This window comes from Chrysemys picta, chromosome 13, assembly GCF_011386835.1.
Source record: "Chrysemys picta bellii isolate R12L10 chromosome 13, ASM1138683v2, whole genome shotgun sequence".
Lineage (NCBI taxonomy): Eukaryota > Metazoa > Chordata > Testudines > Emydidae > Chrysemys > Chrysemys picta.
Window position 1 is genome coordinate 27,014,377 of NC_088803.1, and position 26,604 is coordinate 27,040,980.

Here is a 26,604-nt window from a genome sequence, read left to right on the forward strand (position 1 = left end):
CAGGTCTGCAAGACAATGTTGGGGCCAGGCGTAGGAGCCAGATGTTCTGACTTCCAGCCATATCTTCGGCCATCACTGACTTCATTTTAAACTTAATTTCTGAGAACTGTAAAAGTTCTTGAAAGGAAGATTTGCAGTGCATTCTGAGGCATATGCACAGACCGCACACTACCACACATGCATTATGGAAAACAGTGAGTCTAGAGTGGCCTTCCTCCTTCAATTTAGAAATAGGTTCCTCTCCTGGGACCACACCCCTCAGGTACCCAGGCTGGCTGGTTCTCAAGTTTCTTTGCTGGGGTGTCTGCCGTCCACTCTGGATCATCCTTCCAGTGCTACAGGGTTCAGCAAAGCCTTCCTGCTGAAGCTGGCTTGTACAGCTTCTCTCTCCAGGTTCCCCTCAGCAGCCCCTCTGTGCATCTCCTCTCTCCAAGAAGGATGCCATGGAGAGACATCCTTTCCCCTCCTTGACCTTACTCTATCCCTGCCAGGGGCCCTCTGGTGGAGACAAGCAGGTTACATGGGGGAAGCTCCCTAGATACCTCTGCTTCCTGATGTGTACAGATGCCATCCAGAGGTTGGGATGAAGCGACAATCAGCGGGAAACCCAGGCTGCATAACTATTTGTGCTGTTAAATAAACCACAGTGGCCCTGGAGCAAAGAGCTAATGCTCTCTGTTCTGAACTGGAGCAGCATCTGCTGGCGTGGGGCTTTGTCTCTATAGCCTATATCAGTTCTTATAAAACTAGAGTTGAGAGAGGACACTGTGGCTGGAAAAATTCCCTTCATTCCTCACAGCTTCTTTTTCCTGCCAAATTCAAGAACTAGGGAATAAAACAATGGCTGGCGAGCATGAAGGGTGAGCAACTCAGTAGTCTGACAGCTAAGAACATCCCATCATAAAGTTCTGCAGCCCTCAGGGGAGCAGGCTTCGAGTCAAGCACCACAGAAAAGTCCACAGTGCCAGGTGAAAATTGGTTTGACAAATGTGTGAGCTGTTTTATTCTGTTTGCAGAGCCAGTTAAGGCTGGGGCTAGCTGGGTAGTTGTAAAAGACATTTTGCTTCCATGGAAAAATCCAGGAAGAGGTTGACCTGCAGATGTTCGTCCTTGCTTTTTGCTGCAGCCCTGTATGGAGGAGGGTGGGTGCGTCTTTGGTAAGTATTGATGCAGCATTGTAGCAGCGATCGTATTGTTCAGTGGTGAATTCTCTTCAGCTCAGTCGATTAGAAACATAACGAATGCACCACAAGGTCACTATTCCCGGTGCCGCAGAAATGCTTTTCAAAGCCTCCCATCATTGAACTAGTCAGATAAAGAATGACAAAAAAAATCTGAAAGGTGTATGAGACTGGGAAGAGAAAGTGTTTCAGACTGGGTTAAATGGAGCCCAATTTGGTGCTCATTTGGGATTTTGAAGGGGTTTTGTTAGTTTGTTTTTAATTGCGCCACTTGTTAGACTTTGGTTTGTTACCTTTTAAAAATATTTCAACAGCTTAAGTCCTTAAGTCTCTTCCATGGTAAACACTGCAGAAAACCTGGACAAAAGTCAGTATCCTCCAGGAATATTCCCCATTAAACATATTTTAGCAGTTGGACCTGAAATCTGACCTACTTTAAGCATGTAGCCTCACCAGGAATGCCCACTAGCTTCTAAATATTGTTTTATTGCAGACGTGCTAGTGTGATTAAGAAACTAAAAGGAAACATCATTACCATGGCCCCAATCCTGCAACATGATTCACTAGCATGGGCCTCTGCAACTGCACAGAGTCCCGCTGACTTTAGTGGACTCCCCAGAGACCCACAGGTCTGCTCCATCAGGCCCTGATCCTCCTTTGTGATCTTTGTTTTGATCTTTACTGCCCACTGAAGTCAATGGAAAAACTCCCAACTGCATTGGGCTTTGGATCAGGCCCCTTTCCTGACTTTTAAGAACACCACATGTGCGCTGCTGCTTCAGAGCTAACGGGGACTAGGCCTGCGGGATGAAATGCTGTTCCCAACACTGCGCTGGCAACTTTTTATTGCTGTGGCAGCAACAGTCGAAGTTAACAAAATGAAGCTTGCCCTTCTTCACGGAAGCGGGAGAGAGGTGAGGATGTTTATTAAAAGGGAAAAGATCAGACTTCAAGTTATCAAGCTTTTAGCAGGAATTAAAGAATGCTAAATAAAAATAAACACTAGAGACTGTCCCCAAAAAACATTGTGAAGGTAGAAAACGCTGCCAATAGCTAGAGTTTTTCTCCAATACACTTGCGCACATATCTGCACCAAAGCCATGATCTACTACAGAAAATTACTTTTGCAGAAACTAAAGTTATTGCTTTATACACTGCTTTAACTGCAAGCAGGGCAAAAAATCTCCCACAGAAATCATAATTCTTAGGGAAGCAGTAAACAGCTGCGTGTCCTTCCACCTAACCTTTGGCTTTTTGATACAAAAAAATGAAATGTCCTTACTAGCACCTCAGCAAATCCTTACATAGATTTTGTTTAAATTCAGTTGTGATGAATGGAAATTTGAAAAAAAAATCAGATGTGGCTTTTGAATCTGTCATTTTAAAAAAACGATTTGTCATGCTTCTGAGCTCTTCCCTCATTAGTCTTAGAAACAAACAAGCAGGATAATAGTGTGCTGTTTAACAGGTGACATTCTCTGGAAAAGGCACTCAAGATAAAAGCTGGTTAAAGCTAGTGAGCGACTGACCTTGTTTGGTTGGTTGGTTGGTTTTGTTTCAGAAACTCAGTTACTAAATAGAAAACAAGTTTTAAATTAGTACCTCCAAAACCAGAGAATAGCATTGAGGAACTCCAGGGTACTAGGAGCCAGAATGGTTGTGACTTACTCAAGACCACACAGAGCCAGCAGGTTTCCCACTGAAGTCAAGGGGACTACTCGTGCTTAAGTACCTTGCTGAAATGGGGCCTAAATGAACAGATTTTGTCCACGTTACATAGTATTTAAAGTAGGGCTGGATTTACATAGGTATTTAAGGTGCCTAAATATGGTGCAAATACCCTTGTAAATCTGGCCCATACTCTTCAAAAAAGCCTTGGCAGAGATTTAAGGAATGAAACAGTAGGTGCAGCAGAGACTTGGATGGTAATATTTCGAAGGAATTCTTTCCCCAAAGTGTCTCTGAATGGCATCGCCTGTGCACCGTCTCCATATTTATCACGCCAAGGAACTCAAGGGAGAGTTTCTACATTTGTAACTTTGCATGTAGTAGAAACACGTTTGCCAGATTGTGCAGTGAATAATTTCAGAACGTTTGGAAGCTTACCTGCTTAAAGGGAACTTTTTTTTTTTAAAGTGGGATAACCGGGCTTCCTCCACACATCTCTCAAATTAGCACATACAGTGAAGGTGTGTATAGACCACAAATAGAGTGATTATCATAATTTTAATATTCATATTAAGTTTTTGCTTCTACTGTACACAATGTTTCATGTAAATGTTGCCGCTGGGTTTTCCATGTAATGTTTTTATGTGCATACACTTCACACACATACATGCAGGGAAATTACCCTGAAATCATCTTTGATTCAGTGTTGGTGACGGCTCAACAATAGAAACTGCTGCTCTTAGTGTTCTTAGGTTGTATCCCAGCTTTACTTGTTATGTCTGGTCTCCGTTGGACTTGAAGTCATTAATCTTCCTCATGTTTTCGCCAGTAAGGCAAATACAAGACAGATGTCCACATCTGGAAGGTTAGTTCCAGCCATCATTATTGCACTCAAATAGTTTAAATTACAGTAAGACTATTTGGAGAGCAATGAAGCAAGAGGAAATTTTTAAGAACTCTGAATGTTATTTTGGTATCCATTAAAAATGTTTAGCAGCTGTAATTTTTCATTCGAAATGCTGTTAACCTAGTGAATAAATATTGCAGAGGCTTAAATATCTGTGTTACGTTAGAAATGGATTTTCAGCTTATTTTGTACCCCTATGTGCAGTGGTAAACAAACAAAATGTTACCAAAATGTTTATAACTAATTCAGCCAATTAACGAGGATCTTTTGCTTTGCTTGACCATGGTTGGCTATCCAAGGTCTGGGTGTTCTATTTCTGGTTACAGTATTGGACAGCTAGATCGTGATGGTGAATGGGGTTTTGCTTTTTGTGGAAGGAAGCAAATTCCTCTGGAGAAGGAGCTTGGAGGTATTTCATCATTCTGTCACTGCAGAATGCCAGGCGCGAAGTCTAGACAGGTTTATTGGCTACTTTCAACAGTTCAGAAAGGGAAAAGATGGACTCCTGAGGGAACAACTGCACTAACTTTATTCTTGCACTTCTCCGTGTAAGTTGTGTCTACAGGGCATATTTTCATAACAGAAAATTTATCAGGATGTGCAGTAGGTTCCTCTTGATTCCCACTTCAATTGCATTGTGTGACGGACAGCCAAAAGTCACATGCCTACAGCTGAGGAAGAAGAGCCCCAGTAACTGTCTAATGCACACTCTGACAGAGCAGGCAGTATTGCTCACTAACCCTAATTTTTCTCCAAAACAAGTCTCATGCAAGGTGTCCTGCTGTGGAAAATACTGCGTAGCAGAAGAACAAGTGGAAATTATTTTTTCTAACCTCTGCCTTTATTTTACAAATGGTCCCTGAATGTTCTGGAGCCCTTCTTCCTTTCCCTGAGCCCAGCAGCCCTTTTTATTATAAAATCTAAATGGTGACCATTGCAGAGCTCTTCGTTTGGCATTTCCAATACAAAGTGGGTATAAGGGCTCCAGAACTATGAACTGCTGCTGCCAGGGCAGCTTGGCATTTTGGGGGCAGGACAGTTTTTAAAATGTGACCTGCTTTCCCTCCCTTCAGCTGCCTCCCTTCAGTTCTTCCACCCCCTCCCCCAGGCCACTCTGCTAATTTCTCCCCCACACCGCATACCCCATTTAATAGAATGGATGACGATGGGGGTTTCGTTCTGCAGTGATTCCATCCGAGCCATGTCCCATTTGAGAGCTGGTACATAGCTGTAGAATGATCAAAAACCCAACCAGCTTCTGTCAATGTGTCCATCCATGTTACCTCATGTCTATTAGGGACTAGGCTGAGACTGCTAAATATATTTCAGGTGTGGGCTCCAGGTGAAAGTCAAAGCTGTTAACTGTTTTGCCATCTAGCTCCATAATAAGTCTGTTGAATGAGCAGAAAGAAACTGTATACCAAGCGATGCTCCTCAGACCTTTTTAGAGAATCAGTCCTCTATGATGCAAATCAGTCATCAGCAAACTTCTGTTGGCAGAGGTTCATTTGTGCCTGTGAAATTAGAGAAGTGATTTCTTGCAGACCCCAGCTATGTATTTAGAGATTCTCAATTATCTGGACCGAAGCTATGTGTGTCATTAGGTTGTGGACCAAAATTTTGTGGCTGCTAAGCACTAAATTTGCTGTGGTTCTGTAAACCAGAACTGAGCCACAGACTCTGTGTAATCTTGAGCCAGTTGCATGTCATGGTTGGTACTGCACTGTTTATGCAGGAGGAAAGCAAGATCTAGCTGAAATGATAATGCTGAAATTAAATATGTGACAACAAAATAGGAAGAATCACTATAAAACTGAGCAGATGCTGATAACTTTATACTGCCAAACACATTAATAGGTTTTCATAAAAATCACTGATGGATAAAACAGAGAAGGATCAGCAATCAGCCATAAAGAAAAGAAATTATTAATCTTATTTTCCTTATTAACTGCTTCCTTGACTGGTTGCAAATGATAACATATTCTGCTATTTCAATTTCTTATAGCTGAGTTCCACATAACTGAGCTTGAAAGTGAAACAGATGTGTGTGGGAGATGGAGAGATGGCAATGGAGATGCATGCATTTATTTTTGATTTGTGAAATGCCTATCCCAAACTCTAGGGGCTTAGTCCTGCAAGGAGCTAAGCACTGCTGTGAGGTGCTGAGTCCCCTCCACTCCCACAGCATCTTACAGGATCAAAGCCTCTGGTGCTCTGTAAACTGAAATATACAATACAAAAATGGATTGATCACATTCATTGACGTTCCCAGGCAGGAACCTTATACCCACCCATCACAATAGGACCCATAGTAGCCCCTTAGAGAATTGTCTATGTATAAAAGAGGATGCATTGGGCGTCAGTAGTTCTGGGCTCACCTAGATTGGCCACTGACTTATTGTGTGACTCATGTTACTCAACCTCTATGTGCCTCAGTTTCTTTAACTGTACAATGGAGTACTGTAGCAACACTTGCCATCTTTGCAAAGAAGCTAGGCAAATTCGGACTGGAAGTAAGGCAAAGTTTTAATGGTGAGAGTAATTAACCACTGGAACAATTCTCCATCACTGACTATTTTTCAATCATGATGGTGTGTTTCTCTGAAAGATCTGCTCTAGAAATTATTGTGGGGAAGTTCTCTGGCCTGTGTTTTATATCCAGAAACTCAGCCTAGATGATCACAATGGTTCCTTCTGGCCATAGAATGTTTGAAAGCACTTTGAGGCCACCTGGAAACTCTCTATATGGAAACCTAAAATCTTTACCCCATACATTTTACGACGTTTTTCCTCTTCCCTGCTCCAGTTAGGTATTTTGTAACAAAATACACTTCACCCTTCCCTTCCCTTCCCTTAAGGCTGCGCTTATTCATTGTCTTTATGCTGCTCTCATTAATGCTTTGTGTACCTAATCCTTTCCTCTTTCCCCACCTTTTTATGTAATTATATTGCCAAATGATAAAAGATTTGCTCTTTTCTAGGCAAACTGATTTTCATTTGAGCTACCAGGTATCGGACTGTAGGCTGATATATTGCTGAGGTATTCGCACAGGGTGGTAGAGACTAATAACACAAATGCTTTGCATTCATATAGCTCCTCTCATCTGAGTATCTCAAAGCACTGTGCAGAGGTGGAAAGTTCTTTATAAATGGCTTGAAGCTGTCAAGGGGAGGAGACAAGACAACCTCAAAGAGCAAAGCAAAGATGTTAAAAATAAAATTTAAATGTAATTCTTCCCATTTCTCAGTTCCTAATGTGAAAATTATTAGCTTGGTGGAGACTGAAAACAGATGGTGAGCAGTTGGAGCAGATAAGCACGTTATTTAAAATAAACATTCGCTGAAGCTGGGAAGGTGGCAAGCTATATTTCACTCCACCCTATTTACATTCTCAGGTCAAGTTACACTGATGCGGCTTTTAGGCTGCATTAAAATTAACAACAGGATCTCCTGGAAAGCAAGGAAATAGCAATGTGTCCTTTTAATCATGGAATCATTTGGGCTGGAATGGACATCTAATAAGCCACTTGGTCTGCCCCTCACCTTCAGGGCAGTATTGATTTAATTATCCTAAACCATCCCTAGTAGATTGTCAGCAGGATCTAGTTTACTACTGAATAGCCCCCAGAGATGGTAACTCCATCCCCTCCCTTGCCCTCTTGTTCCTTTTCCGAACCGTGTTTCTCCTAGTGTTCAAACTGAGAGTTTGTCTACTTGGGATGTGGGGCACGGCAAGCCAGTGAATCTGCAGCGGGCTAGCTTGCTGCGCAGTAACATCCTGTCTGGATCGTTCTACACCACACTAAAAGTTCTAAAATACATAACTTTGCTTTATCTTCTGTACTGTTAAACTATGAGAGTCCACAAAGCAGCCTGAAGGGATGTCTTAAGTGGTCTGAGCCTCCACTTTGAAGTATTATGACTTCATGTAACTTCAGTAAAAAGCAACAGAGGGTCCTGTGGCACCTTTAAGACTAACAGAAGTATTGGGAGCATAAGCTTTCGTGGGTAAGAACCTCACTTCTTCAGATGCAAGTCATCTAACTTGCAACTGAAGTCACCATGTAACTTCAGGTTCGTAACCCTGCAGATCATCTCAGTCTTTTTTACTTACATGGCAGATAAATGTGAGTTTCATGCATTTTGCTTTTTTTCGGGAGGGTGACTCTTTAGGATGAAAGACAGTCCTGTTTGCTCTGCAGGGATCTCAATGATCCCTGGGCATTTACTGTATGAGTAGCGTTTTGCTCTGCTGTCCCAGCTAAAATGTCCCCTTTCCCTACTGCTATGTTATGCGCTGCTCCCACCCTTTCACATAAGAGGCTGCATTTCAGTGGGTATGTAGGCAGAATCCTTCACTCCAGAAGGCATCGTGTAAAAACAAAATATGGCTACTTTACAGACATTAGAATCCAATCATCTGGTGGCAAGTGCCTTGCTGACTCTGATCACTCCAACTATGATTACCAGTGGGTGGAGAGGGACTCTTTGGATATATGGTAGGCCTTACTATAAACAAACCTGTGAACATTCATTTACTTTGCATGGAGATGATTTCCTGCCTTGCTGCTTCTAACGTTTTTGTTTTTTAATACAAAATATAGAAATCAGTTTAATAGCAAAGTTGGTTGAACCCAGCAAACAGTTTTGTGTGTTGCAGGACAGACTCTGCTGGTTTGTAGTTAGGACCTACAAACTAAGGGCTTGTCTACACTTGAAATACTACAGACTCACAACTGCAGCTGCGCTGCTATAGTGCTTCAGAGTAGAAACAACCAACGTGGATGGGAGGGGTTCTCCCATTGGGGTAGGTAACTCACCTCCCGGAGAGGTGGTAAGAATTCTTTTGTTGACCTAGTGCTGTCTATACCAGGGGTTAGGTCGGCTTAACTATGTCGCTCAAGGGTATGGATTTTCCACACCTGAGTGACGTAGCTGGGTCACCCTGCCCTTTCAGTGTAGACCAGGTCTAAATTCAGATTCGACATGGACTTCCTTAATTGAATTAACTTTTCCAGCACTGAATCGATAAAATACTTGTACAAACCAGAATAGCCTTATAATCTTGAGCTGGTTAATATATAAAAGGCAATTACATTGTCTACATATCATATTAGCCTTTGTTCCATTCTTCCCAGCACTGTATACTTGCCTGAAAGCTCACTGCTCTGGCTATTGTACCAGGATCAACATTTACTCTTCCCCTCTCACCATTACTAGCTTAATGCTAGCAGCCAGTTTTGTCACTGGGGAAACTGCTTGTGCTCACCTTTTTAAAACTAGATTATTCCTCGTTGTGCATTGACCAGGCGATAGATGCTCCTATCCCAACATTCAGATTCCTTTCATAGTAATCCAGCCTTTCTGTCCAGCTACCGCCAAAGGGCACTGCTTAGCATTGTGAGGTCAGAGGCACAGCATCCTCCCACCATCAGTTCCACTTTGCTTCTAGTTGAACCTTCTCTTCCCTAGATGACTTCCCATTTTTCCCAGCAACACTATCTCTGTCTACTAGGACATGTTTAGCTTTCTTCTGTGCCACTCCAGGACTATTCAGTCCTCAAATATGCCAGGATGCCAACTTTTTAATATTGGAGCTTAATGTTGTTATTTAACAGGTTCACAAACCACATTTCATTAACACATGGAAATCACACATCCTGATATTATCCTGTCAGCCTTTTGGAGTCATCTAGTCCTTCCACTGGCCATGGTTATTTCATACTATACGTTTTTCTTATCCTCACGTTGAATTCTCGTGGTAGCTGCTTATCTAGCTTTTGTCCTGCCGTCCTTTATTTCTCCTGGTTCTCAGTTTCTTTCTTCGTTTCCAAAGACTTTAAGATAGAAATTAAATTTCTGGAGTCTTTTAGACACTCCCTAGCCACCCAGATATTTTGATTTTTTATTTTTTTCAAAATCGTATGAATGCAAAGGATTATTAAAACAGACTTTTCTTTTTATCGTTTACAGTTTAAATAGAATTTGGCTATTCTTCTGAGGTCACCCATCATAGCAACACTTTCCTTTTATTAAGTGCAATAGCAGGAAGGTTTACTTAAAGAAAGTAAATGTCTTGAAAACCTGTCTTGGCTGGTGGTTAAACTGTTGAATTGAAAAAGTGTGTATATTGTGGACACAACAGGGCATGTTTAACGCTCAGCTGTTGCTGGAGAGCTGAGGGGAAGAACTTCTCTGATTTGTGAGTGAAGGCAAAGATGGTCTGACAGCTTCCTCCAGAACCTGTTCTAACGCATTGTTCATTCTGGGACTTGATCCTTAACTAGAACTTAGTCTGCGCTTGTTAAATGAGAAATTGATCAGCAGTGCTACTCTTAACTGTTGTTCTTTGTCTGCTACATGAAGACAACAGTTAGGGAGCAAAATAAAATACAATGCAACTAGCGTAGAAAATCTAGTCAAACCAATTACTGGAGTGCCATGCAGTATATTTTTCGGTTGGGGGGTAATCCTGGGGCGCACTCACCGCTGGTGGCACTTTATGTTGGCCATCCTGGGGATTAGTTCTGCAAGGTACTGTGTCCTCCTCCAGCGATGTCTCACCCACTGTCTTCTCGTTCTGAGGCCTGCTTGCTCCAGGAACTGCAGCCTCCTTTTCGTGACTCAGCCCTCTGGCTAGGTCACAACATGGCTCCCCCTTCCAGGGGGCGGGGAGATGTAACAAAGTCTTTCCTGGACCAAATCGTCCCAGGCAGTCCACTGTCCTCTGCCTGGTATTTGCCACGTCCCTAGTGGCTGGTGGGAGAATCGGGGCCCACCCTCTGCTCCGGGTTCCAGCTCAGGGGCCCTCCAGTTAGCCAAGGCCTGCATTGCTTTCCCTTGTTACTTCTACCTTCCTTGCTTTCCCCCTCTTTGGGTTCACCAGGGAGTAACTGTGAACTACCCTCTATAGGCCCAACACACCTCCCTCCTCCCAGGGAGTGACTGCAGCCTGCCTTCCTGCAGCCCCTTTCTGTTGCCAGCTTCCTGGCTTATATAGGCCCTGTCTGTCCCTGCCCAGTTGAGCCTCGTGTCTAATTAATCCCCGCTCCCTGGCTCCTCCTCCAGGTGCAGCCTGGATAGTTAATTGAGCCTGATTTACCTTCTCAGGGCCAGTGAGTACACCCCATCACAGTAGGATACAGTACAGCTTTGTGGCCAGCAGTTCCTTGAATGGGCACAAAATCAACCCAAACTCTTGAATGCATGGATCAGCATTCATGTCAGACCCCCAGTCAGTGCCCGGCCCAAGCCGGGGAAGCCAATGATCCAACCAGCGGACCAAATTCAGTGATGAATCCTGGTCATGTGCCACCTGAGGCATGATGCGCATACGCTGAGAAGAAAAATGCATTGAAATTCCCCATCGTTTTCGCCACAAGGACATCCTTAGTGGTATCCCCAAACCAAATGGCTTCCTACCTCCAGGCCATCCAATATACAAAATCAGAAGCTTTGCTATTACAGCTGAATAACATGGAAATCAGCTGAAATCTGTATTGATTAATCATTGTAAAATCTGGTTTTCAAACCCCCTGTGTCCCTGTTGCTTTTCTCCATCAAATTTATGAGGATGGAGACACTAACGGTTGTCAAGTAAAGAATAAAACAGAATGTCAATGGCCACGATTCTTTTAAACAAAGTGAATCTTATTCCCTGGTAACACTTCAGATTGTTTCAGGTTAGTTCAGTATAATTTACCTCTCATCTTGGCACTGGCAGGAATGTTCTCTTGTTCATTCAGCGCGTCTTCATTAACCAGTCAACATTTGCTATCTCTGGATGTGAAGTCAGCACATGTCATCATAAAATTGTGATGCTTAGCAGCTTGATGGCAAAAGCTGTGTGCTATAAACATGTTCAATCTGTGTCCTACAGGCAGTGTTTGGAAAATAGCGACACAGAATTCATAAACGTTTCTAAAATAGATCCAATCAGCACCGTCAGACCAAACCATGTCAGCTAACATTCCCACACGAGACATAGAACAGCAAGTTTGAGAGATTTGTAGAGGAGCAGGAGTTAGCATTGAAGTTTGTCTGGAATTTTGGAAGGAAGCCTGTTTGAAGTATAACAGATTAAGATGTCCAATTTAGGAAGAGATGCTAAACTGATGTTCTGAGTGGTCACGCTATCAAATGCAACTGCTCTTCTTAAAGGGAGGCTGCAGCAACAAATGCAGGTTTGGAAGAAGGAGTTTGGTTTGCCAGTGTTGTCTTGTTTGGTGCTTCTTATGAACCTTGTACGTCAGGGAGCTGAAAAGCATCCTAACTTGGATGTGCATTTAGACTGAGTTCATGTCCCACTTCCTGCCTCCAAACAGTTAACATTGCACTTGATTCTATTCAACATGATTTCAGATAACTGGCAAATTCTATGGCTTGCACGCAGTTTGAACAGCCGCTGGGTGTCCCTTCTCCCTAACCACAGCTGGAGATCAGCAGCTGGAGACTGAATTAAAATCCTGTCATTGATGAACCAGCAAACCTTCCTAAACAGTTCAGTATGAGAAGAAAGCAATGTTCCTTCAGCCCTTGATGGGAGAGCTGACCTCCTGCATCAGTGTCTGCACTGTCCCATTTTAGCTCGTTTTTCTCTGTGTGAAGCTGAGTAAAAACCCATATTATTCCCATTAAAGGGATATGTAAAATCAGAATGTTTAGAAGACAGATATGTCCTTCTCTGGGTTACAACCACAACAATCCAGTAATAGAAAGCTTGTGAAATCTAACAGCGCTGCTTGCTTTTTGTATTTCACTCATGGTGAGCCATGAAAACAAGCCACTTGATTTCTTGTGAGTTTTGGCTTTCAGGTTCTCATGCACTGCCACAGAGCAATGCAGTGTTTTGCAAATTATTACAAGTGCATGGGATTGTTTATTGGGGGTGGAGGGGGTGGGATTCCATTGAACTTTTGTTATAGCTGACAATGGCAATATTTCTGCTTGGGCTTTATTTAAAAAAAAAACACTTTGTTTTTAAAAATGTGCCCTTGGTAGTGTTTTGACAGTATGTTTAATATGTCCTGCAAATAGTTTGGAAAGAGAGATCATCAAAGTCAAGATTCCATTCCATGCTCTAGTGAGATCGTATGTCTCATGTCATGTTCCCCATATGCAGTTGTGGGAACAGGTTTCACAGGAAAGGGGTGAAGAAAACAGAGTATGGAAGGGGTACCGTGCATATGTTTGCATGTGAGCTGTCTTTTTGGAGGTAAAGGCAGGAGAGAATATTGAATTTTGTAAAGCTAGAACAGGAAGAACAATTTACAGTGAATGACATTTATCAAATGTTGTAAAAATTTCTTTTCTGTTTGTTTCTTTTCTGGCAATCGATTATAATTTTCATGAGTTAGCTCACTGTTTGCATGTATTCAAATGATTTGTGCAAACATATTTCAGTCACTGGGTAGCTCACAAACTATGGAGCAAAAGTATTGGAAATTTAGAGTTAGAACTGTTTTGACTGAACGCTGTAGATCCCAGGGTGTGTTTCTGTTCCCTGAACAGATGAGTGCAACTCTTAGCATGAAGTTTCTGGTGTGAATATTTTTGATTGCAAATTCAAAATTTGTTCTCTGTGAATATTCTGGAATACTTGTCTGATTCACAGTTGGTTTCTCTCTTCCCCCCTCTACCCCCCCTTCCAATTTTCCTGTCAATAAACTTATTTGCTAGAGTATTTGCAGGAAGTGAACACACAGGAAGGATGGACACATTCAGTATGAATTTAATGTAAAAGTGTGAACGAACACTTGCATACGGAAGTGTACAGTATATGGCCAGTGTCTTGAATAATCTCTGTGGTCACTTTCTTGGCGGATGGGAAGCTGAGATTTGAACAGAAAATTACTGATGTGAAACAGAGTTTATATAAACTAAAACACACACCTGCTGCTATATAAATACTGTAGGGCTGCAGATTTGATTTGATTTTTAATTGTGAGCAATCCCAAATCCATTGAAATGGAGAGAGTTTCTTAATTGCTTGAGAATGGATGCTTTACTGTATAGTCATCTCTGCTCACCCTGCCAATGTCACCTCTCTAATCTCACAGAGAGGGAGATTGTTGGAGTGCAAGCTCCATTTGTTACCTTGCTGACCTTAAGGATGATTTTCCACAAGGAGAATAAATGAGATACCTGTGGTCTGGTGTATGCAGGAAAAACAGGAGCGTGTGACTTGCATACGGGATTTCAGGCCATGGGCGATAGTGCCAAGTGCTTGGTGCAGAAGGGCTCTGGCGCCAGGTTGTTCCTTCGATGCTTTCACAAACCAGCATCTTTACTGAGGAGAACAGATTGCTGCCATAAATTGCAAAGCAGCAGGTTTTGTGATTATAATTCAGTGAAAAACTTCTCATTTCAATCAGTTTCCTTTAAAAAAAAATAGTATTATTCCACTCAGAGTTTAAGCCCTGGTACAACTGTGTTCCTTAGTGCTGATTGATAACTTGCAAAAATGACATTGTTCTGTAGTATTTATGTACAGTCTTTATACAGCACCTAAGTGGGTTAAACTCAGCTGTCAGTGGGCGATTCCTTATTAAGTCCCTCTCAATAGTTTCCAGCTCCAGTCTAAAGAGGTGTGGATGGACACAGGTCTGGGAGCCAGGAATTTCATAGTTCTAATTCAGAACGGGAAACTGATTCCTTCCAGGTCTTTAGAAAAGTCACTTCACCTCTGTTAGTTTTTTCCAGTTGTAAAAATGTGTATGCTTCTTACCCCTACTGATGGTTAATGCTTTGAAGATGAGAAGGGCTGTTCTAGTGCTAAGAAGTATTATTTGATATTTCTAATCAGCCCCAGAGGTCTAGCTGGGTCCTTCCTGCCTTTTAAATCCTCGCTAGTAATACAGATTATGCTATCAGAAGCTCGCCGACAATTCTCTTGATGCTGCACATGGCAGAATGGAGTCCAGCTTGCTCTGTAGTGCTGATAGAAGTTAGATTTGTTTTTTGGCAGTGAAGGAGCTGTGAGTAGCAATTTGCTGTTTTTCTGAAGTGCCTTCCTAACATAAACATGCTCTGAACTCTTTGGTAGGCTTGTTAGACAGGAAAATGCTTCATTATATATAAACAAAAAACTGCCCAGCCGTCCTTGGTGACAAGGGAAATGCCCCATGTGCCTTCTCACCTTTCAAAGTTCCCGAATGCTTTTTCCTTTGCCCATAGCCAATCAGCAGTGAAGGCAATTAGTTTCAGCTGTTATAAAAGTATCCAAGCAGCTGAGGTTTTTTCGTTTTACACTAGAAAGAATCCAAACTTTTCAGTCAACGCTTCAGTAGGCATTTCAGTGCCCTGCTTGTAGGCTGTGTTGAATTCCAGCTTATGCCAAGTGGTGAAGGTTGAAACATGTCTAACTGTTAAGCTCTCCTCCAGGCCTTTGGCAGCCTTGCTGAAAAAGCAGGTGGTCTGCAATGATGGTTCCCTTTGGGTTCTCACACACTGCACACAACACATAGAAGTGAAAGACAACTGTCACTTCCTTCCTTCCCTTGCTCCCTCCCCTCACCTCCCTGCAAAAAAAAAAAAAAAAGTGCCAGGGCCCAGATGGGTGTGCTGGAAATCTTTCAACGTTTTTATGAAGGGCATGCTACAACATAGTCACAACGCATTCGGGAACTAATCGGAGGAGACAGGCATCGGTTTCAGGAGCAGAAAGTGGTCAGCGCGTTGTTGAGGGGGATGATATGGATCACATCGTCTCACGGTGCTCCTTTTGGGTCATAAACTTATGAATGAGCTGCGTGCCAGTGTCGTCAGAGCAGCAACAATAAGCATCCATGTTCTCTGATTAATATGCTGGCGGGTTTATTGGCTCTTTGTAAAGCAGCCGTGCATTGGAGACGCTTGGGCTTTGTCTTTTGCTGCAGACAAGTGGAGAGCTATCTCAATGTCAAATCCTAGTGGAAACAAGACACAGTTTTTATTGATGTAACTAGTTGAGCTCAACCCTAGAGCCCTCCACCTGGGGTCAATCTCGACTAGCTATATCGAGATTAAAAACTACGGTGCCACGTCTCCACTAGGATTTAACAATGAGTTAACTGTCACACCTTTTTTGCAATGAAGACATGGCCTTGAAGGTGAAATGGAATGATGTTTTATAAAAACTAAGTTTTAAGAACCCAAACCTTTAGGAGAATACTGTACTGTGTATGCATCCGTACATTTTATTGGCTTGATTCTCAGTGCCCACGTAAGTACTCATCTATTCAGATGTACTTATCTGAATGCTCACACATCCTTCCTTTTGTGTGATCGGGTAGCCCTGTATTTCTGCAAGGATGCACAGCCCGTGCTGTTCACAGAAGGGAGGCGTGCATTTGACACCTGCAAACACACACCTGCTGGGGCACTGAATATCAAACCTTGAAACAAAAGAGCTTTACAAATATCTCCTTTACTTACCTGTCAAAGCCCGAGTTTGCTCTTTCCATCAGCCACCTGATGGCATCACAGGCGCCTTGTAAAGAATGTAACTCTGCCTTGTGTTGTGTGATGGTGATTCCCCAAAGCTATGTGCCTGACCTCAAGTTTTAATGAGGGGTGGAGATGTGAAAGTCTTTCATTTTCAGCTGCCTTCTTTAAAACTATGGGTGTGATTTTTCAAAAGTGTCTAAGGGACTTAGCAGCATAAATCATACAGACTTTCAATGGGACTTGTGCTCATGAGTCACTTCTCAAAATCCCACCCATGTATGTACAGTGTGCTGGCAGGAATAGGCCGGTGCTGCCAGGCAGGTTTGTTACTTTTGAAAAGATTTAACAAATAACCAAACAAAAAACTTGGAACAGTGTGTGTTTAATGTGTGCGCTCGTGATCAATCCAGACTGTAGTGTGCTCCATATCCGTATCCTGCCTGCAGAGGTTTTAACCTATTCCATTCAGGTTTTTATGCTGCCCTCATCACTGCAAAATATGAGCACCTTGCTTTCTCTACTACTCCCCCTAGCCTTGTGAGTTCAGAGGAGTGCTTTGGTTTGGGGCAGGGTGTATGTGTGCTTCTTTGACCTTCAGTAAGCTTTAAACTCTTTTTTTCCTCTCTTAACAGTTGCTAGTGAGAAGAGGGTGCCAGTGATGCCTGGATCGCCTGTGGAAGTGAAGATACAGTCAAGATCTTCTCCTCCAAGCATGCCACCACTGCCACCTGTGAACCCAGGCGGACCCCGGCCACTGTCCTTCACTCCTACGGCATGTAAGGCTTGTCTGGACCTGGGTCTGAACTGATGTTAGGAAACTGCTTTTCCCCTTGAATTTTCAACAGGATTCTTAATTTCGATGTGGGGGAAACATTCAGTTTTTAAAAGTTGCTGCCAATATTGCAGTTGTTTTTGTGTGCTGATACCCAGAATAGAGAGTTAGTTATGCATTGTAGTGGGCACTTCACGGTAGCAAAGAACTGGGATCAGGGATTGAAGCTATCCTACCAGGTAGTTTATCCAGTGCCTCTCCCTGCTGGTGCAGAATTGTTCACTATGGTACATTGATTCAAATACAGAAGTGCTTTTTCCAGTTTAGTTTTAAATAAAACAAGTGCTGGTACTCGCACTGCTTCCTTTGGGAGATTAGTCCATGGGTTGATGTATCTCGCTGCCAGGAAGGTCTAGTTGCTCATTATTCCTCCTTCTCCACCCCAAATCATCTCTCCCCATTTCAGTTATTTATACCCTTCCAATAAAGGTTGACTGTCATTGCCCCTCCTAGTCATAATTCAGTCCCTCCATACCCCTGCTCTGTTCAGTTGCTGTTCCAACTACTCCCTCTAGGTTTTCTTTGTGGTAGTGTGATGCCAAGAAACAACACTCGTGTACCTGCAATAGCACCAGCACAGTACAGAGGGGTATTTCCCTCTCTGCTCCCTCATGCCTCACTTATGCAGTTCAAAGGAACTTGGACTATTTTTGCTCCCATTATGACATTGCAAACTCGTATCCAATTTACCATCCGCTATCTCCCCAAAGCCTTTCTCAGCATTACAGCTTTCCACTTTTCTTCCTTCCATGCAACAGCTGAGTTCAGGATTACCTTTCCTCAGATGCACTAGGTGCATTTTTTTAAAAAGTTGATTCTCACTGTTTTCTGCCCACACGTCTCATCTCTCTAGCTACCTGTGTATTATTTTACTGCCCTCACTGATGTTTGCAACTCCTCACAATTTAGTGTCATCTGTGAGTTTCACTTACCACTTAACCTCTCTGCCAGAATGCTTAATTAGATATTCTGTAATACTTATCACTGGGCTACCACATCAAACTTTCCCTCGCCCTCATCTTTGATACATTGGTTTTTTTATGGCATCCTACTTTATGGTTATTCAGTCTTATCTAAACCATTCTGAATTAATTTTTCAAGTAAGGTTCTATATCACAAAGTCTCAGATCTACTAAAATCCTACTGGGGTCTGGTCATTCGCTAACTTAGGTTTTATTGGAATGAAGTAGGTCTGGTGAGGATTAGTCTCATTATTTATATTCCAGTAGTGCTTAAAGGCCCCAGCCAAAGTCAAGGCCCCCTTGTGCTCGGCTCTGTACATTCGCCATAGTAACCTGTCCCAAAGAACTGATGAGCTAAACCGAACAGGCAGACAAAAGATCCTGCGGGAGAGACTTGTCTGACTTCACCCAGCAGCTCAGTAACAAGGCTAGGAATAGAACATGGATTTCCCATCCCAGTGTCCTAGTCAGTACGCCATGCTACCTCCCTTGCTTATTACTTATGGTAGTTTTATCTAATTGTTAGTTATTGCTTTTTTTTTTTTTACTATGAATAGATGTTAATTATGGGGAAATAATTGCCGGGATCCTCCTCCTTGAAATTCATTACGCCATTTGCTTTTATCCAGTCTTCTAGTACTGTCCCAAATACTTCTCTTGGATTCATCATGCATGCTAATATCCTAGAATGCCCACCATCTAGTTTGGCTTCTTTGAAAGTGTTTAAATGTTCCATAGATTCCTTTACTTTTAATTTTTTTAAAATACATTTTTTAAAAAACATTCAGATCTTCCTTAGCCATAATAATGAGACACACAACTCATAAGCCACTTTTTATTTTTCTTTGCAGGTCACCTTTAAAACAAGAGCTCAGCTTGTTGTCGTTAATTTCATTCCCTCTCCCTATATTAATGGACCTACCTTCTACCTAGCAGTACTTTCCCTCTGTAGCAGCCCTTTCACCCCGTTCATCATTAACATGAGCAAACTTTGATATTTTTTTTTCTGCCCTTATCTTTCCTGTGAATCTGTAACTGACTCTGGTGATTCTTTGGTTGTCTCCCCGCTTCTCCACTGCCATGACAGGTGTGTGGAGCTTTTATAACCTCAGATCTCTGAGCAGCCCTTGAGCGGTTTAACTGCTCTAATCCTTCCCTTCCCATAATTTGAGAAGGTCTCACCCGTGTAGTCTTTTGAAGTTGAAAGGCTCTCATTTTAGAAGGACACAATAATTTTATATAATTTGTATTAACCTACCATAGTTTGCACTATACTAAGTTTATAAATAATTTTTCCAGGCTGTTTCTCATGGTCCAATTTGGTAAATATTGCTGGATTTCCCTGTTCTTTCAATGAAGATGAAGTGGTCATATCTATTTTTCTGGAACAGCCATGTCAACTCCGATTCTCTCTCTGCGTGCATGTGCACATGTGTGTGCATCAGCATCCCAAAAAGACAGCACTGTCCTAGGAATCCTTTCTGCAGTGCTGCTCCAAACAGTGCCCTTAAAAGAGGAGCTGTAATGTTTTTATACTCTTTGGGGCCTGATCCTGTATTACTTCCTCAGCCAAAACTCCCAGTGACCATAATGGGTGTTGGGGTACAAGGAGTCCAGATTTGGGGCTGTAATTTTGAAACCGTGGATTTACTTAAAATATATTTTGAATATGATGTACTTTTCCACTCTGCAATTCACGGTTTAGATCGCATTTGGGCCTAAATCAGATGCCTGCTTTAAACGTTTCCCAGACAGGACCTCAGATTGCACAAGAGCTGTATTGGGATCTGAATAATTTTTCAAATCCCTCCTGAAGCCCCTAAACATCAGCAACTTAGTCTAATTTAGTCAGAAAGCATGTTGAAATAGACTAACAAGGTCACCAACGTGATCAGATCAAAAACAGCAGACACTTGCAAAACTGAGGCAGATGTAAATTCCCTGGGGAGCGGCATGGCCCTGATCCTGCAGTGGGATCCACCTGGATGGACCTTTACACCACAGCAAAGGCCTCTTGATGTCAGCAGTGCTTCATGTGGGTGCAAACATCTGTGCTGTCAGATGCTTGGCAGGATCCAGGACTAAGTGAACAAAATTGATTTACCTTGAATTTGTCAATTTTTAAGGCCAGAAGGGACCATTGCAATCATTTATTGCAGGCCAGAAAACGTCAACCAGAAATTCTGGCGTGTAGCCCATAATTTCTGGGTGAGTTAAAGCATCTCTGAGCATGTGATCTATTATGAAGCTCAGTTCCCCGAGAGCTATCGCAACCATATGTATTTATTTAGAAAGCATTTCTTTTTAACCCTAATTGTTAGTAATTATTTCATGTCTTTGGAAGTTAAAGTAGGCCTTGGGAGTCTATTTGAGTCCATGCTCTTAATTTCAATAGGATTCAGATGAGAAAAAACATTTTAAAAAACAGCTGACCAGTAGGTTTAAAAAAGAAACTATGGACAGCTGATCTGGCCTGCAAAATGCTACAGCTGGTCTACAAGAGGCTGAATATTTAAACTTCCATATCGGAACAGAGCCAGAAGTGGAAAGGTTAGAGTGCTGAAAAGTAATGGGTATAAATACCATTCAACAAAGCTGTGCCTGCATCCTTGTGTTTGAGTACGTTAACGGGAAATGTCCTGTGTTTTCATGAGCACTTAGCGAAACAGGTACAGGGGTTGAGGAAATAGACCCATTGTGGCCATTTTAACATTGTATTTTTGCTTTAACCCACAATTCTGGGGTGCTCTGCTCTGTTTCTAGTCAGGTTTCTTTTCTGAGTCTCTCGAACTGGCATGGAATTGTTGTGTGTCCCTTTTGGGTATTTCTACGACATGTTGCAGCAGTGGTCACTGATGCTTACATTTTGGTTTGGCTCTGCATTTCAGTGCCCAATGGGATTAACCATTCTCCCCCCACGCTGAATGGGGCACCCTCTCCACCCCAGAGATTCAGCAATGGTCCTGCCTCATCATCTTCGTCCTCACTGACCAATCAGCAACTCCCAGCAACCTGTGGGGCCCGGCAGCTCAGCAAACTCAAGCGCTTCCTTACCACCCTTCAGCAGTTTGGCAATGACATTTCACCAGAGATTGGGGAGAAGGTCCGGACCCTCGTCCTAGCACTAGTGGTAAGCACTAACAAATGGAGTCCTGGAAGCCGCTCAAACCCAAAGCCTCTCAAATGGCCATTGGGGCTTTTCTGGTGGGCCAGAGCTCTGCTAGTGATGGGAACCTGGCAGCCAACATGTGTATATATTGCACAATACTATGCATTTGTGGCTTATGGGAAAGCAATTTACCAAGTTTACTCAACTTTTTATAATGTTTACCCTGTCTCATAACTTTTCTGTTTTTCATCATCTTCATTTGGCTTCAATAAACTGTGGAATCTCATCTGTATTTCTCTTCAGCTACTAGCTGGACACCACTAAGCTCCATGAAATCCAGAGGGGTTTGGGCTAAAAATTCTATCTTACAAAATCACAGGCCTGGTTTGTGCTTTTTTTCTAACTGAAAGTAGAGTAGCAGGTCTGATTTTTTTCAAAACAGTAATTTCCTATGATGTAAATCATCTGCTAAAGGGTCCCGAACGTACTCTCCTCAGCCTCCTCTTGCAGATAGAGCTTCCTTGCAACTGAGAAGTGCATGTTATTTTTTGCTAGATAAACAGTCTCCTGCTTGTGTCTTCTTGTAACCCTCTGGAACACAAAGAATTCCTAATTTTCCTGACTCTGACTGCTGATGGATTTTGCTCTAATCTGCTTCCAAATGAAGGAAATGCCAGTTTGACACACCATTTGTTAAATACTGTCATGGCTTCAGTGTGGTCAAACTTAAGATTTCCTTGCTGCATGAGGCAATGTGGTCGAAAGGAATGTGCAGAGGGGAGAGAGTCAGGAACTCACAAGTTCAGGCTCTGCCACTGACTTGCTGTGTGGCCTTGGGGAAAACCAATAATGTTTCCCTGCTTCGCGGGGCTGTGGTAAGAATGGATTGATGTTTGGTATGGTGCTCTGAAAAAGTGGTGATGTAAGTGCTAGGTTTGATCTGTACAGACCACCATGATATTTTCTGTAACTGTTCAGTATGTGGCTGACTGGTTAAATGCATATGCTTCTAAAGATAAGGAGAAAGATCTCTGGTGAATCCTGGGTCCTCTGGCTACCACTGTACAGGGATAGCTGCTGTAAATTCACTGATTCAGTCACTATTTTAGAAAAAGGTAAGTTCTAAGCCTCCAGTGAGCAGAGAGCCTCATGACACACAAAATGCTTCTGATGGGATACCTAGCAGAACACATAATGTGTATTAATGGCTATTGGCTCTTAATGCCAGGTTTGGGCTGCTCCGCATAATTTAATCCAGATACACTAGGAGAGCAAATGAAAATAGTGCTAAACTCTCGTAAGTGTTGAAAATTAGCCTTAACAAATGAAGGCTGAACTTTCAGTGTCCTTCCTGTTCACGTGTGTGCATGTACTTATAGACTCATAGACTTTAAGGTCAGAAGGGACCATTATGATCATCTAGTCTGACCTCCCGCATGATGCAGGCCACAATAGCCGTCCCAACCCCTTTCCCTTGACTCTGCTGTTGAAGTCCCCAAATCCTGTGGTTTAAAGACTTCAGGTAGCAGAGAATCCTCCAGCTAGCGACCCCTGCCCCATGCTGCAGAGGAAGGCGAAAAACCTCCAGGGCCTCTGCCAATCTACCCTGGAGGAAAATTCCTTCCCGACCCCAAATATGGCGATCAGTAGAACCCCGAGCATGTAGGCAAGATTCTCCAGCCAGACCCTCATTGGCCATTGATACTATTTACCAGCGATGGCACCCTGTTTATTTAACTAAAATCATGTTATCCCCTTAAACCATTCCCTCCATAAACTTATCTAGCTTAATCTTAAAGCCAGACAGGTCCTTCGCCCCCACCGTTTCCCTCGGAAGGCTGTTCCAATATTTCACCCCTCTGACGGTTAGAAACCTTCGTCTAATTTCAAGCCTAAACTTCCCCACAGCCAGTTTATATCCATTCGTTCTCGTGTCCACATTAGTACTGAGCTGAAATAATTCCTCTCCCTCCCTGGTGTTTATTCCTCTGATATATTTGAAGAGAGCAATCATATCCCCCCTCAGCCTTCTTTTGGTTAGGCTAAACAAACTGAGCTCCTCGAGTCTCCTTTCATACGACAGGTTTTCCATTCCTCTGATCATCCTAGTGGCCCTTCTCTGTACCCGTTCCAATTTTGAGTTCATCTTGTTTAAACATGGGAGACCAGAACTGCACACAGTACTCCAAATGAGGTCTCACCAGTGCCTTGTACAATGGAAGCAGCACCTCCTTATCCCTACTAGATATACCTCGCCTAATGCATCCCAAGACCGCATTGGCTTTTTTCACTGCCACGTCACATTGTCAACTCATAGTCATCCTGCGGTCTACCAGGACTCCGAGGTCTTTCTCTTCCTCCGTTACTTCCAACCGATGCGTCCCCAGCTTGTAACTAAAATTCTTGTTAGTCATCCCTAAATGCATCACCTTACACTTTTCACTATTAAATTTCATCCTATTTCTGTTACTCCAATTTACAAGGTTTTCAAGTCTCCCTGCAGAATATCCCGATCCTCTTCCGAATTGGCAATACCTCCCAACTTTGTGTCATCCGCAAACTTTATCAGCCCACTCCTACAATTGGTTCCGAGGTCATTAATAAATAGATTAAATAAAATCGGACCCAAAACCGAACCTTGAGGAACTCCACTGGTGACCTCCCTCCAACCTGACAGTTCACCTTTCAGTACGACCCGCTGCAGTCTCCCCATTAACCAGTCCCTTATCCACCTCTGGATTTTCATATCGATCCCCATCTTTTCCAACTTAACCAATAATTCCTCATGCGGTACCGTATCAAATGCTTTACTGAAATCAAGGTATATTAGGTCCACCGCATTTCCCTTATCTAATAAGTTTGTTACTTTCTCAAAGAAGGAGATCAGATTGGTTTGGCACGATCTGCCTTTGGTAAAACCATGTTGTAATTTGTCGCACTATACAAATTTGTCAACACCTGTGCAGACTCTTTCAATGGTCTTAACACCTGCGTAAGTATTAGAATACAGTGCTGGTGCAAAACCCATGGCTTGCTCGATACACACCTGCGTGTATTAGGATTTGGATTTGTGCAAGTGTTAGAAATGATTATAGTGCATGCAGGCATTTTTACCTACAGAGTAGAAGGGATGGTACCCAATTAGTGTTTCCAATCAATTATTAAAAGCCACGTTGGAAATCACTATGGTGCTTCCACAGAACTCAAGCACTTTCTATTGTATTTTGGGTTGTGGAGTATGTTTCATGGATTTGGGAAGTCTTTCAGTCATCCTCTGCGGCAATGGACTGGTAGGCCACTTAGGAGATAAGGTGCTGCTGACTAAAATCTGGTGCAAACATTATTGATCCCACATGGCAAATGGAAAGGCTAACTTCAAGTTTCATTGGTTTCCTTCTTCACATGGAATTTATTTTAAGGACTAAACTATGCAGAAGACGGAGTTTAATTTTGTTTGTTTTTACAGAATTCTACAGTGACAATTGAGGAATTTCACTGCAAGCTCCAAGAGGCCACCAACTTCCCTCTTCGTCCTTTTGTGATTCCATTTCTGAAGGTGAGGGTGAAACTGCAGGGTCTGCTAATGTGGTGTTCGGCAGCACTGCAATTGCTTGGAACCAGTAAACAGGAAGCTCATCAGAGCAATTACACGTAAAGTCGCAGGAGGACAGACCAGAATATACAGTCATGTTGACCTAATATGACCAGCTCAGAGGGAAAGTGTGACTTTGTCATGGACATCATTAAAGATCCTATATTGTCCATTTCCCCTGGGCTGATTGCATCTGAAGGTGATTACTGAATTTCCCGACTCATCTCTTTGCATAATCTCATTTTTCCACACATTCTCTTTAACTCCAAGTATCATAATTTATTTCTTGTTTACTCCATAATTAATTTCAGCAGACCAGCTGGGCATGTATTGAACAGAGGAAATACAAGTACTTTAGGGAAGGGAGTTTCTGAGGTTTCAGAGAAATTATGCACTCCACCAAAACAAATCAGTAATTGATATGTAATGTTGAATGCTGTCATCTTTTCACTAGAGATGCACTAAAGGCATAAAACATATGTTCTAAATATTTGTTTATACAGCAATCTGGGATAGCCCTAACAGCATATTAAAGCCTATGATGGCCTATCTTGTCTATTTGTGTATCATAAAAATAAAACAGAACTAAATTCAGCAGTGATCTAATCAGATCTTGCTTTCAGATGTGCAAGGCCCTGAAATAGTCAAGATGCGGGAATCACAAGGACGGTTATTGTGTAACGTTTTGTTTCCTAACGCAACTCGTTTCAGGCCCTCCCTAGTTCTCGAGAGAACAGTTTTTTCACATGAGCACGTCACATATACAAACATCATAAAGTGCCTTTTTAATGCACAGCAAGGCTATAATACAGGCACCGTTAATTGTAAACTGTGGACGCTAGTCGTGCCATTTTGACAGATAATTGGAGTCAAGTAGACAGATGGAATTGACACTGCCGTCAGACTTTACAAACCAGAACTGCAATGCAGTGCAACTTGTTTTCCAGGCCAACCTTCCCTTGCTGCAGAGGGAGCTGCTGCACTGCGCCCGGGCTGCCAAGCAAACACCTTCCCAGTACCTGGCCCAGCATGAGCACATCCTACTGAACACAAACACCACGTCCCCAGCCGACTCCTCTGAGCTGCTGCTGGAGGTGAATGGAAATGGGAAGAGACATAGTCCAGACAGGTAAAGGGAACTGCATGTTCAATTCAGTTTTTAAGTAGTGGCCCTGTTCCTGGAGCAGTGAAGTCAAACTGAAACCTAATACCGTTGGAGGATGTTGTTCTTGCCCTGTGTTAAGCCATATGGCCTGTTCAAACTCTCATTCACAGTTAATGACACCTCTAATTCGCTCTCACTTCTGTGTCCAACATGGCTCCATAAAAATTCTCCAAGAGAATGGTGTGCTTGTTAGGACGCTGCGCCGGGCTTCACACGGTTTTCTTCAGGCACTGATCCGTTATCAAGCAGAGTCTGGCTGAGAGTGCCTCGCTGGCTAGAAGCTAGCATGTCCTCTTCAGTCTGGCTTAAAATGCAAGAGGTGGCTGTTCCCTGAGGCTTTCCCTGGGGGAGTGGAGTGCGTAGGGAACAGGAGGCTGTTCTGGAGGAGATACTGGGGGTCAGGGAGGGGTGTGTTTCGGAAGTCTATTTTAAGCTTTGCTAATTGTATTTTGGATAAAGTTTTGTGTGTAATTACATAGGATGTGCCTGGAGTTTAGAGAAGAGCAACTGGAAATAATTTAAATTCACATCCTCTCTTCTCTCCCCCACACCTCCCAATGGCAACGTGTCATGTAGTTGTGTTTTGGGTTTTTTCAAGTGTAATACATTTGTTTTGGCTTTCCAGCTTGTTCCTGCTAAGTGCTGCTGCCCAGAGTCCTGGTTTGAAATCTGTTTCTCTCTCTGGACGGCTGGGTTCATCTCTTTCCCTTTCTGAATATGTTCTTAGTGCTGACAGAAATCCCCCTCTTTTGGCTTGTTTGC

General features: G+C 42.7%; 1 protein-coding gene across 6 annotated transcripts in view; it reads left to right on the plus strand.

Moving 5' to 3' along the window:
* Positions 1-26,604, plus strand: part of CBFA2T2 (CBFA2/RUNX1 partner transcriptional co-repressor 2) — a 94,536-nt gene that overhangs the window by 51,380 nt on the left and 16,552 nt on the right. For all 6 annotated transcript variants that reach the window (XM_008168139.4, XM_008168140.4, XM_042854976.2 and 3 more), the window contains exons 2-5: positions 16,815-16,958; positions 20,865-21,106; positions 24,552-24,641; positions 25,625-25,806. In XM_008168139.4, coding sequence (XP_008166361.1) covers positions 16,815-16,958; positions 20,865-21,106; positions 24,552-24,641; positions 25,625-25,806 — 658 coding nt within the window. The remainder of the gene's footprint in view (positions 1-16,814; positions 16,959-20,864; positions 21,107-24,551; positions 24,642-25,624; positions 25,807-26,604) is intronic.